Source organism: Puma concolor, chromosome A3 (assembly GCF_028749965.1).
Source record: "Puma concolor isolate L17-30 chromosome A3, mPumCon1.1.hap2, whole genome shotgun sequence".
Taxonomy (NCBI): domain Eukaryota; kingdom Metazoa; phylum Chordata; class Mammalia; order Carnivora; family Felidae; genus Puma; species Puma concolor.
Genome location: NC_141669.1, coordinates 7,797,724 through 7,810,434, shown reverse-complemented (window position 1 = coordinate 7,810,434; position 12,711 = coordinate 7,797,724). Strand labels below are relative to the sequence as shown.

At 51.3% G+C, this 12,711-nt stretch overlaps 1 protein-coding gene and 1 non-coding gene across 3 annotated transcripts; both read left to right on the top strand.

Moving 5' to 3' along the window:
- The first annotated feature begins 4,224 nt into the window (after positions 1 to 4,224).
- Positions 4,225 to 11,508, top strand: ODC1 (ornithine decarboxylase 1). Of its 2 annotated transcripts, none has more exons than XM_086700011.1 (12): positions 4,225 to 4,422; positions 6,845 to 6,990; positions 7,094 to 7,212; positions 7,497 to 7,670; positions 7,847 to 8,019; positions 8,282 to 8,416; positions 8,534 to 8,615; positions 8,801 to 8,884; positions 9,667 to 9,829; positions 9,912 to 10,024; positions 10,317 to 10,531; positions 11,029 to 11,508. In XM_086700011.1, the coding sequence occupies exons 3-12, from the start codon at positions 7,111 to 7,113 to the stop codon at positions 11,171 to 11,173; spliced, it is 1,386 nt and encodes a 461-aa protein (XP_086556137.1). In that variant the 5' UTR covers positions 4,225 to 4,422; positions 6,845 to 6,990; positions 7,094 to 7,110; the 3' UTR covers positions 11,174 to 11,508. The 2 variants fall into 2 exon arrangements, with proteins under 2 accessions (XP_086556137.1, XP_086556136.1); XM_086700010.1 differs by having other exon boundaries at positions 7,079 to 7,212.
- LOC112864436 (small nucleolar RNA SNORA42/SNORA80 family) lies at positions 5,756 to 5,890 on the top strand. Its single transcript, XR_003223978.1, has one exon. It is a non-coding gene; the product is annotated as a small nucleolar RNA SNORA42/SNORA80 family (small nucleolar RNA).
- Positions 11,509 to 12,711: the final 1,203 nt, after the last annotated feature.

Below are 12,711 nucleotides of genomic sequence, written 5' to 3'. Positions count from 1 at the left end.
TTCAAAGGAGTAGGAAGAGACGGGGGGACAAGACCGAGGTGCCCATACTGTGGGATGCATGCTGTGATGACAGGCAGGCAGGGTCCGTGGAACAAGGTGGGTTAGGAGGGCTGGAGTGCAGGAGATGGGACTGGGAAGGTGAGCAGGGCAGACCCCAGAGGGTCCCCGGAGCCAGGCTAAGGCGGTCGGACTTTACCCACTGGGCCAAAGGCCACCAGCAAAGAATTTTAGATAAACCAAGGGAAGCTTTTAGATGAAGCTTCTGTTCTGCTGTCAGTCCCCGTGTTAGGGAGGCCGCACATCTGAACGCTGGCTCAGGGCACAGGTACTGGGGCTCTGTCTCCAGGCCACTCAAAAGGCAGGCTGTGGGAAGCAAAGCATTGCTAAAATCACTCGGCCAGTTTCAGTCGGTTAAGTGTCCGACTCTTGATCTCAGGGTCATGAGTTCAAGCCCCATGCTGTGCACGGAGCCTACTTAAAAAACTTTTTTTAAAATAAACATTTCTAAAATCAATTTGCCAGTCGAGTGAACGCCTGCTCTTAACATCTGGACGGAGGCCACCTTTTCTCTGCAATGTACTGTGCGGTTACCGACTTACCTTCTGGGCTCCAGAAGGCCCTGGCCCAGTTCCTGCCAGATGGCCTCTGTCCTGGCAACTTCCCAAGGGAGCCACACCAGGGCGGGGGCAAGGTGGGGCCGTGATGCAACACTTATAAAACAGACGTCCTGGGACTTCCACATGGGTGTCTTTGGCTCCTGACAGATACCTTTGGAGATGCCCCCCTTCTCTGATGAGAAGCTCTGATGAGCCTGTTGCTCACAGCGAGGAGGGCCATCCGGAAGCTCTCTGCGCCTGAGGCACATCATTTGGATATTGGCAAAGGCAGCGCGCTTTCCACCTCGGAGGGCGGACTGGGATTTTGGAAACACCTAAAACAATTCCAGGGCACGGCCGGAGTGTTGGTGAGTGCCTGAGCTTCGGAAAATTATTTTTGGTCAAACAACCCACAAGGGAAGAGTGCCCCATGACCGGTTCCCAGGTGTCCTGAGTTATGGCACCCTAGCAGGACAGGTCCTAACCTCTCAAAGTCCACATGTCCTCATGGATGTCCTGGGCCTCCCTCCATGGTCTGACTGTGCTTCTGGGAGAAATTTGGTGCAATGGCATACCACCTTGGACATGTGGACAGAACACAAACCCATTTTCCAGGAAGTTTTCACTGTCTAATATTCCAATATCGACCACATGGATACACAAATCTTTGCGGAGTGTTGCCTTTTAATGTCACTTAATTATTTCCAGCGAAGGTTACTGTTTACATTTGTAATCGCTATATGACTGTAGAAGCCCTTTCATGTAAGTTATTACGGAAAAAATACCTCCTTCTTCGGACACGTCCTCATTTTTGGTTCCAAAATTGTGTACAGTGTATTATACATAGGCTTCACTGTAAGAGAAGTCAGAAATTCTTAGAACTTCAGGGTGCAAGAGTTTGCATGTCTATTTCAGTCCAGCCACAGAGTGTTTTACAGAAAGAGCCTGAGACCCGGAGGGAAGGGAAGCCCAGGGCTCCAGAATGAGCTCAGTGGGGAGGGTAGCTACAAAATTGGAATGGACCCTGGAACTCAGGTGGGTGGGATGACTAAAGACACAGATCTTCCTGGCGCGTCCAAACGTGGTTTTTGCTGTCTGTTTGCTTCCATGACCACTTCTGCACCAAACACAAAAACCTCACCTTCACGTTAGCGTAACTTTTAGTAGTTGGCCATCACATAGTTTACAAGGATCTTTGGCTTTTTGTCTAAGGAAAGAAATGGCGGGGGGTGGGGGGGGGTGGGGGGAGAGGACAGTCTACTGAAAATATGCAAAGACATTAATGCCACGCATATGAATAAGGCCAGGTTTAGTCACCATCGATTTATCTTCTCAAATCCAGGTTAGTAGCCGGGTTTCATGACTCAGTCCCTGCTGACTCCCAGACCCAGGGCCAAGGCCCTCTCCAAGAGTTTGCCAGCAGCCAGCTGGGCCAGCCCTCAAGGAAGCAGCACGGCCTCCTTCCCTTGCTTCTGTTTCCCTATCTGGGTCAGATGGATCATCTGGGAAAGACGTGGCCTCCCCAGAGGAAAGTACAGCACGTTGGCAGGAGTTTGCATGTTTGGAGAGGGCTAGCCCACACGATGGGCGACCTGGGTGTGAGCGGCACATATGAACAGCAGAGGGACAGGCTACCCTCCTTCCTCAGGCAAGAACTTGCCTCTATGTTTCAGTGAATACCTCGAAATCTAAAATACAATCACACAACTAAGCTGAAACGGGACCCTAGATCTGGCCCCAAGCTGGAGAATCAGAAGCTCAGAGCCTCAGGGAAGTGGCAAGACATGGGCGGACTGCCCTTCCCTCCAGGCTGTTACCAGGATCCCAGGTGTGGAGACATCCTGTGCCCTCAGCCTGGAGGAGGCGAGAGAGCCAGCACAAAGTTCGTCTGGCAATGACCGGCTGACTGACGGGCCAAGGAAAGCTGGGAGTGTGGACACTGTTCCCCTCTTGGCCTTGGCATTGGAGACTTGTGGAATGTGAGGAAAACTCTGGCATTGGGAGAAAATATTTCTTCACAGAGGGGGGACAAATGTTCATCATGATTCTGAAGTGTCTGGGCTGGAATGTTCTCTGAAGGGGGAGTAATCTCATCCCTCCATAGGAATTAAGCTTGTTAGGGTGGAGATAAACCCCCTCCTCCCTTCTCTAGTCCAATTTGCCGGGCACCCTCCCAGTGGCTGCTCAAGGACCATATGGAAATAAAGTTGAGCGAGGTGGGTCCCAGGCCTAGGGGACAGGACAAAGGTTTTCAAAATGCCTCAGGGTTTTGCAGCTATAAATATCTTTGGGTCATCTAGTCAAACCTCCTGCCCAGAGAAGGGACGGAATTTACCCAAGATCACACAGCAAGTTGGGGCCAGGAACAGGCTAGAGCACTGAGCTCCTCCAGGGTCCCTCTGCACCAACTGTGACCTGGGCTATTTTCAATGTTTTTTAAATCCTCACTGGCAACCCTCTGGTACCCCCAATTCCTTCCTCTCCCTGGGGCCAGCGGTGTGGGGTGTCCCACAATGGAGAGGCACAGTCCTCCACCAGAGGCCACGTGCGCTCTAAAGGACAACCAATTTCCTAAGCCTTTTGCCTTTACGTATTCACTGTGGAGACTTTAATGCGAGGCAATCGCAGCTGCCCTCGGAGATGTCTAGTCATTGACGAGTGTCATCCAATATGGTAAAGGGCAGCGGGGCAGGGGGCGGGGGGGGGGGGGGGGCTCGGTGGCTTCCGGACCCTCTACCTTCCCCTTCGGCCCTTAGACAAGCCTCTAGCTGAACACTGAACAAGGGTCTTGGCGTGGCCATTGCTCCCCGCCACCTAGTCGAACACACCTGGATAGGTCAGGCACGGTTTATTGGCTCAGGAAGGGCCTGAAGCGGCGCCACCAACTTGCCAGGTGACCCTCGGCATGCACCTTGCCCCTGTCTGCGTCTGTGTCCCGTTCTTGGAGCGGAGCCAGGATCGTTACAGGTCCCGTCCCTAGAACTGGAGGGGCCCCGGCAGAAGGGGCCAGAGTCCGCCCGGCGGGGTCCACGTGGCCCGCTCGCGCCCGCGAGCTCCTTTCTCTGCTCTAGGGCGCACGGCATTTGTAAAGGGCCAAGTGGAAGAACAGTTCTGCCCGGCGCAGATGCTGAAAGTCGGCGTCGGCCAGCAGCAGGTCTCGCAATTGCGCGGGGCAGGCTCCCGCCCCCGAGGTTGAGACCCAGGCTGACGGCGGGCGCCAGAAGAGATCCCGGGACCTGCGGCCTGGTGCGCGTGCGCGGTCCCGCCGCAGGGCCGGGGAGGGCGCGGGGCCGCCGGGGGCGCCCCGCGGCGTCGTGCGCGTGCGCGTGCCTCCCTCAGGGCCGGGAGGGGTGCGAGGCCGCTGGAGTCGTCCTGCGGCGTAAAGCGCGTGCGCAAGTCCGCCGCAGGGCCGGGAGGGGCGCGAGGCCGGGGGCGGGCCGGGTGGCGCTCGGAGCTGCTGACGTACAACTGCCCGCGCCCCCCGCCCCTCCGTCCGGCCGCGGGTTGGCCGCAGCCACCGCGCTCCGCCCCCTTCCTCGGGGGACGCCCGGACGGAACCGATCGCGGCTGGTTTGAGCTGGTGCGTCTCCATGACGACACGCGCGGCGCTATAAATAGCGGAGCGGCGGCCAGTAGGCTTTGTCAGTCCCCTCAGCCTCCGCCGCCGCCGCCCCTCTGCCAGAGCTCCGGCGCCACCTCGGGCCGGCGGTCCTCCGCGGGAGGGAGCGAGGCGGCGGGCGGGCGGCTGACGGGGGCGGCCGGCGGTCCTGCGCGCTCGGCGGCGGCATCTCCATGGGGCTGGCCCGCGGCGCCGGTGCGCTCTAAGGTGAGAGGGGCGCGTCTGGGCGGTTGGGAGGCAGGAGGGGGGACGGCCACGTGTCCCTGCGCGCCGGGCCGGAGGCCGGGGGACCGACCCTGCGCCTGAATCTGTGAGGGACACGTGGTCGCAGAGCCGGCTGCGGCTCCCTGAGCCTGGTGGTCGCTGCCCTCCGGGGCCTGGTTTCCCCCGTGAAGGGGGGCGCCGACCCCCTGGCCCTGTGCGGCCGCCCTCGCCGCGGCCCGTCCTGCCCGCGATGGCCCCGGCTTAGGGCAGCCTGGGCTGGAGGGGACTGCGTTTCACCTCTTCCGAACCACGTCAGTGAGTGTTCAGAGCCGGAAGCTGATGGGAAGGCCCGGGGTTCCTTCAACCGCTATTCTTTTTTAAGACGCGCGTGGCAAGCCCGGCAGCAGGTGCAGGAGAGAGATGAGCGAGCCCGTGCAGGTCTCGGGCTCCCATCGCTCCTCTCACTTTTATTAGGATGAGGCAAACCGTTTTGCCTCGTTGTCCTGGAGTTTTGTATCCCTTAGTTTTCGCGTGCAGAGGAAATGACCCGATCTCGAAATTCGCCGGCGTTGCTGGAGCCGAGAGAGCCTTGTAGTAACTGTGGCGATAAAGTCTTCATTCGCTGTGAGTTGCGATTGTCCGTTTAAGGAATCTTGGACTTCGCGATTGAAGAAAAGCCTAGAATGTATAAGATCGCAGGTCAGGCGAGCAGACATGCAGTTAGGAGGCAGCCCTCCGGTTTCCAGAAGAGAGCTGATGGTGGTTGTTTGAGAATCCCAAGTAATTGGGGAACGTATGGAGAGCACAGCCTCTGGAAATGTCTGGGGAGGACAAAGAATGTGTTGACTTCACGTAAACCTGAAATTGGGCAGAATTTAGTTGACTTGTGAAACGTTTTCCGTTCCTTTAAATCAGTCTCTGTCTCTTGTAATAGTTCCCAGTTGGCAGCAAAGAATTTCGTAGCAGAAAAGTGCGATCTTGTGCTAATTGACTCATCATTTTAAGGAGCTTAGCTATACAAACCCCGGAAGGTGGGATTTCTTTATGTTGCGAGTTATTAAAGTAAACCTTTAGAAGGTACTTAATAGTGACATAGTGCAAAGTAATGAAAACTTCCCAGGTGTAGGCTTGAACGTTGCCTTAAAGATAGGCCCTAACTGAATAACCCTGTCTGCCCCTGAGTGGCCTACGCTGTGTGTTATTTACACAGCCGAAAAGCGTTTGCTGTCCCCTTAGTCCCCTGCCTGCCTCTAGGGGTGCTTTGGGCAACGTAGGAGGCTGATAGTGCCAGAAAGTCACGTTACATTAGGTCAAGTCTCAAAACAAGTCCTACCACGCATGGGTTTGGATTTATGGCAGGCTCGTCCCCCTGGGCCTCTCATAGTGCCCCATGCCAGAGCCAACCGTGGCCCCGAACCATTGCCTGGCCTCCCTGCCGTAGGCTGCAGGCACTGAAGCGGGTCGCACAGTGAAAACAAAGTCCCCTGCCTAGTAGCAATTAAATAGGTTAAAATCGGTAATTTTAAGATCACTCCTTTACCAGTGTCCCATTTCATGAAGGCCAAGGACAGTGGCTCAGATTGTGACGAGCTTTACTTTTGCTTATTCATAATCCACGTACGCTTCTTTATTTTTGTTATTCGTAAAGTTAGCCAAAAATTAACTTCCATGTGATTATTGTCGGTAGCTAAGCAAGTGTTAGGGTGCCTGTGAAGACAGAAGAGGTTGCCAGAGTTGTGCTCACTGGACAAGAGCCAACCCTGACTCCAGAATGCTGATTTCTGATCAGATACAGCAGCCGTAGTGCATCTTCTTGATAGGAAGATTGCACTTTAAAAAAAAAAAACAAAACACATGCCTCGTATGAAAATAAAATAGCATAAAAATTCACAACATTTTTAGGAAACTTAAGAGCACAACGTAAGTTGAGCCTTAGACACTTCCACGATGCCTTTTGGTCACTAAGTTACTCTGGTGCAAGACTTAGCGAAAATAGGAAATACAAGATGTTTCTAGGGTGCCTTTCCGTAATTAGCGTAACGCTCGCTGTTTTACGCTTCTAAAAAGCTAAAGCATCTCTGAAATCAAGTAAACTGACCACTATAAAATTTTGTCCACGTTTGTGAACTAAGTGAAGATTCTGAAATCGGCTCTCTGTAGGTTTTTTAGCATAAATACTTGAAATGCTTATTTTGGGATGTGCAGTACTGCATATGGAATTTTAGCGTGGGGCTTGAAAAAGGCTAGTGTTGAATCTGGTGTCCACTTGGATGGTGTAGAGGTTTGTGGGGTCATGTGACTTCCACCTGGAATAATGCGATTCCCGAATCCAGGGAGCGAGCTGTCTGCGGGGGTGCTGGAGTAGCCTGGCTTCCTGTGTGTGTGCAGTCCGCGTCTGATGTTTCGATTTGATGTGTTTCCCAAGGGAGACGGCGAATTCTGTGTTCATCAGAACTTTTCCACTGCTGCACCGAGGGCACGCCCTTCCTCCGGGGGGCTTGGGATCCCGGAGAATTGCCTTTGTGAAAAGCTGGCAATAATTTCTTTAAATTCCGTCTCTTAGTTTTCCACGTAAGTATCCGTGGTTGCTGCAGGTTATTGTTAAGATTTATTAAGTGTCGCAGTGAATTCTGAGTGAATTTCTCCACCCTGTTTGCAGTTTGTTACGTTTCAGAGGAACATCAAGAAACCATGAACAGCTTTAGTAATGCAGAGTTTGACTGCCATTTCCTCGATGAAGGCTTTACTGCCAAGGACATTCTGGACCAAAAAATCAATGAAGTTTCCTTTTCTGTAAGTATATCAAGTCCATGCTGCCAGTGCAGCTTTGAAAATGCTGGGCAGATGAGTGGAGAACTTGAGTGGGAACCTTAAGGAAATGTAATGGAGCTCAAATGTCTTGTTAGGGAATTTGGGATTTATTAGCTGTGGATCACCCAGTGGTAATGGTGATATTCGTGTCAGTGACGGGAGTAAAAAGATGAGGGTTCACTGAGAACGATGGGAGAGAAGAGGGGCCGCATGTGGGATGTATTATTAGGCTGCTGCTGAGTCCCCTGCAAACACTCTTTCTGCAGGATGATAAGGATGCCTTCTATGTCGCGGATCTGGGAGACATTCTAAAGAAACATCTGAGATGGTTAAAAGCTCTTCCTCGGGTCACCCCCTTTTACGCAGTTAAATGCAATGATAGCAGAACCATAGTGAAGACCCTAGCTGCCATTGGGACAGGATTCGACTGTGCCAGCAAGGTAAGCAAAAGCGGCAGGGCTCCAAAGTCCTTCTATAAAATGGCACTGGTGTTCCCAGCAGGACAGATCAAAGTTGTGTTTCTTGGGCAGCAGATCGTAGTGCGCAAGCTGCCGTGTTTTTCTTTTCTTTCGTCGATTAGCCGTGTGTATATAATGCACGATCTATTCTTTTTCAGACTGAAATCCAACTGGTGCAGAGTCTCGGGGTGCCTCCAGAGAGGATCATCTATGCAAATCCTTGTAAACAAGTGTCTCAGATTAAGTATGCTGCCAATAACGGAGTCCAGATGATGACTTTCGACAGTGAAGTGGAGTTGATGAAAGTTGCCAGAGCTCACCCAAAGGCAAAGTGAGTTACTCCGTTTTGAGGGCAGGGTCAGGTATGGGGTCTGCAGGTTGTCAAACTCAGATTTCCGGTTTTGAGATTTCTGTACCTTAGTAAAGTATAAAAGTGTGCTGGGTCGGGCAGAGTCGAAAATCGGAAAACTTGAGTGAAACCGTGTGAAGCTCAAACCGCAGGATGTCCGAGCCACAGAGCCTTGTTGTTTTAACCGTGGCTGTAAGCGGTCTTCCGTCATGGGAAATTTTTCATACGATCTTCCTGCTTCTAGGTTGGTTTTGCGGATTGCCACCGATGATTCCAAGGCAGTCTGTCGCCTCAGTGTTAAATTTGGTGCCACACTCAAAACCAGCAGGCTTCTTTTGGAACGGGCGAGGGAGCTAAATATTGATGTCATCGGTGTCAGGTGAGCTCTTGGTGGTGGCATAGACACTAAGATCTTAGTGCGCCTTTCATAGGTCTTCTGTAAATCGTTCTTTTCAGAAATAGTAAGAAATCATATATTCTCCTTTCTTTGCCCCAGCTTCCACGTGGGAAGTGGCTGTACCGATCCCGAGACCTTCGTGCAGGCCATCTCTGACGCCCGCTGTGTCTTTGACATGGGGGTGAGTATATGTAAACCCAAGTGTGGGGGTGGGAGGAGGGGGCAGGGCTAACAGTGACTAGACTTCATTCTAGAATTAACCTGCGGAAGTCACCGCATATTCCAGAGGCTTAAATCCATCTGCATACAATTTGAAGACTTGGTATCAATCTGACTACTCGATTGACCGAATGTTCTTGACTCTAGGCTGAGGTTGGTTTCAACATGTGTCTGCTCGATATCGGTGGCGGCTTTCCTGGGTCTGAGGATGTAAAGCTTAAATTTGAAGAGGTAATTATAATAAAACTAATACTCATAGTTATTTTCACAAGTTCCATTTTGGAGTATTTTGAAACTTCTTTAAGTGTTTTAACTAATATCAAAAGAAATTGTACAAACAAAAACAATGTTTTGGTATTAGTATTTTCAGTAAGTTCTGTGCTATTTAAAATTGTATTTAATATCCTTTGGTTTTGTAAGCCAAAATGAGTCCGTTTCCCCCAAAATCTTGGAAAATAGTTGATTATGTTAGGAAATGTTGCTGTGGAAAGTGAGCATGCAGACTTTGGGACATCATTACCCCAAATGTGCTTTTTCTCGGTTTTGTATTTCTCTTTAGACATTTTAATTGTTTAGTCACTTAGGAAGTTAAAGTGGACATACTGTTAATTGGACCGTTACAGGGTGGTTTGAGTTTGTGAAATAGGCCCACCTTGTAAAAATCTTATGAGACAGGCAGGATGGCTTTATCCTATTGGATAGATTAAAGGATTCAGGCCCCTTGAAACCTTAGTAAGCAGTAATAAATTTATACTATCACTTGATAGACTCATAACCCATAATATCTTCTAAAGGATAGGGGAGTGTCCGGAGGGGAATCCAGATGAAACCACGGGACACGCAGGCTGGTTTTTAGGGAGATGTTTGTTCTCCTGCCGTTGTTGCTCGATACTAAACCTCCCTGCTGGTGGCTGCTTTCACCTTTTTTTATTCTGTTACTTCCCAGAGCGCTGGTTTTTGCTCTTCCATGCGAGTTCCCCTTGATGATGACCGTTCTTGTCTCTGTCTCCTAGATCACCGGTGTTATCAACCCCGCCCTGGACAAGTACTTCCCGGCAGACTCCGGGGTGCGAGTCATAGCTGAGCCCGGCAGATACTACGTCGCGTCCGCTTTCACGCTTGCAGTTAATATCATTGCCAAAAAGCTCGTAGTAAAGGAACAGACGGGCTCTGATGGTGCGTATAAAGGTTGAATCCTTGCTTGCGTAACTGTGCGTTGGTACAAAACGTGGTAATTGAGACCAGTCTGCCTTTCCAGATGAAGATGAATCGAGTGAACAAACCTTTATGTATTACGTGAACGACGGAGTGTATGGATCATTTAATTGCATCCTTTATGATCATGCACACGTGAAGCCCCTTTTGCAGAAGGTACTTTTTTTTTAAGTTTCTTTTACTCGTTTTGAGAGAGGGCGTGTGGGGAAAGGGCAGGGAGGGAGGGAGAGAATCCCAAGTAGTCTCTGTGGTGTCACTGCAGAGTCCAGCGTGGGGCTTGAGCCCACGGACCCGCGAGATCATGACCTGAGCCAAAATCAAGAGTCGGATGCTTAACCGACTGAGCCACACAGGCGCCCCTGTACCTTTTGAATATAACACATACACCAGTGAAAGATGTTTGGTCCTAACAAGTGTAACTAGGTATATTTTTTTGTCTGAAACGCAGAGACCCAAACCAGATGAGAAATACTACTCAACCAGCATATGGGGACCAACATGTGACGGCCTTGATCGCATCGTTGAGCGCTGTGACTTGCCCGAGATGCACGTGGGCGATTGGATGCTCTTTGAAAACATGGGTGCTTACACTGTTGCTGCTGCTTCTACTTTCAACGGGTTCCAGAGGCCAACCATCTACTACGTGATGTCGGGGCCGACATGGTTAGTGACCAGAGTCTCCGTGCACGTATGTGGGTCTCGTAAGAATAGATTTCTTCTTGGGTTTTTACTGGCTCTTGTCTGGTTGAGTAAGAAATCATTCTATTTGGATTTAAATACAGTGTTTTTTAAAACAGTTTATTTTCTGCCTGTATTAAGAATATGTGCTTTCCAGAATTTGGAAAATACAAACGGAAAGAAAATCCTCCTGATACCGATCTGTATTTCCTTTCAGATTTTTGCAAAGGTGTAACTATTTCAAAAAAGAACAATTAGGGTATTTCTGTATGACTAGAATATTTTGACAGGTGTATACGGCCTGTGGTTTCCCTGTTACCAAAAGAATGGTTGTGAAGAAATGCTTGCCTTAGAAATCCGTTGACTTGCCTCCTGATGACATAGTAACCGAGGAAGTAAATGGGCTCGTAAAGAAGTTATTCTCGTGGCGAGGCTGCCCGGGTCGGTGATCAGGGTTTCTGACTGTGCCATTTCTGTCTCAGGCAACGGATGCAGCAGATCCAGAACCACGACTTCCCGCCCGAAGCGGAGGAGCAGGATGCGAGCGCGCTGCCCGTGTCCTGCGCCTGGGAGAGTGGGATGAAGCGCCCCCCGGCCGCCTGCGCCTCGGCCAGCATTAACGTGTAGGTGCCGCTCCTGGAGCCGCTCACTCGGGAGTTTAGCTTGAATTCTGGGATTGGGGGGGACCGTCTAACTTAATTACCGCTAGTTTCGAAATGTCTTTGCAAGTAGGGTTGGCACGGATGCAACAATACGGAAGACTAGGAGTTGGGGTCACTTATCTGTGTTCCTATGGAAACTATTTGAATATTTGTTTTATACGGATTTTTATTCACTTTTCAAACATGCTACTAAAGAGTGCCCCTCAGCTGCTGAGCAAGCGTTTGTAGCTTGTGCGTCGGCAGAACGGGCCGAAAGCTTAGTGCTGTGACCGGTTTTAAAAATAAAGTATCTTGAAATAATCGGGCATTGGGGAATTTTTACACCGTGTCCATTCCAAACGGCTCATCCCGAGTGTGTGTTGTGAGGGGGGGACCGATGTTTTGCCCCACTGCCGAGAAGGTTGTCGCCGAGGACTTGAAAACCCGTGGTTTTCAGTATTTTGAAAGGCCATCAAAATTCCCTTCGTCCTGTTGAGCGTTTTTCTTTCAAGTACGTGAGTTTTGTAGAAAGCTGGCCGCGTATTTGCATAAAGAACAGTGGACCCGGCCCACGTGCAGGCGGAAGGAGAAGCGTGGACGAGACAGGCCGTGCCCTCTGCTGCTGGCCCGGGTCAGACCCCCGAGTGTCCACAGAAGTGGCTGGTGGAGGAGGGCCCGGAGCCCCTGGTTGACTTGATTGTCGCGTCAGGGCTTGTGCCCAGGGAAGGAGGGCCCGTGAAACCCCTTGCGTGCTGCCTTCGGGCCCCACCTTTCCTTCCCGCCCGTCTTCTCTCCCAGGACAAGCTGTGTAGCTATGCGTTAGGAAAGTGGTACAACGTTTGGCAGTCAACTTACTTTAATAAATTCGACGACCATTATCCCGCGTTGTAGAGTTCTACCTTCTTTGACCTCGTCCGCTGGCTTTTATGTTCTCTTCCTCAACTCCAACCCCTCCTGCCCAAAAAAGGACAGCAGGTAACCCCCAAGATGGGAACGTCGAATCCCTGCAGTAGCTGTACATGGGGAGGGGAGGCCTGGCTCTGGTAAGCCACCGGCCCCCACCGGTCCCCGAGCGGCGCCGTGTGTCTGGAGGTGCACGGGAAGTCCAGATGGGAAGGCTGCGGCTCCTCTCAGGGAGAAAAGGAAGCCGAGCCCGCCAGCTCCTGCTGTGTGAGTACATCTGCCAAAGGATTTGAGGGGAATGGCTTCTGTTTCCTAAAAAGCCACCTTCCCCCAAGACCCGAGTTGCACATGGACACTGCGTCGCTGTGATTGCCGTTGCCTCTTCCTCGGCTGCTCGGCCAGACTTGGGCTGGGCTCGTCCCCAGCTCTGATCTCCCTTCTTAGGCCCGCGAACATATTTTAGTTGTCAGATGTGAGTGATACCTCTCAGGAGCTGTGTACGAGATACAGGTCTGGCTGGAGTTGGGGCCGAGGGGAGGGAGAAGCCTCTTCCGTCGACACTTTGTCCCACTTCTGTGAGCACATCCTCTTGTGATTCTTCAGGGTGTTCGTGGCAGAGGA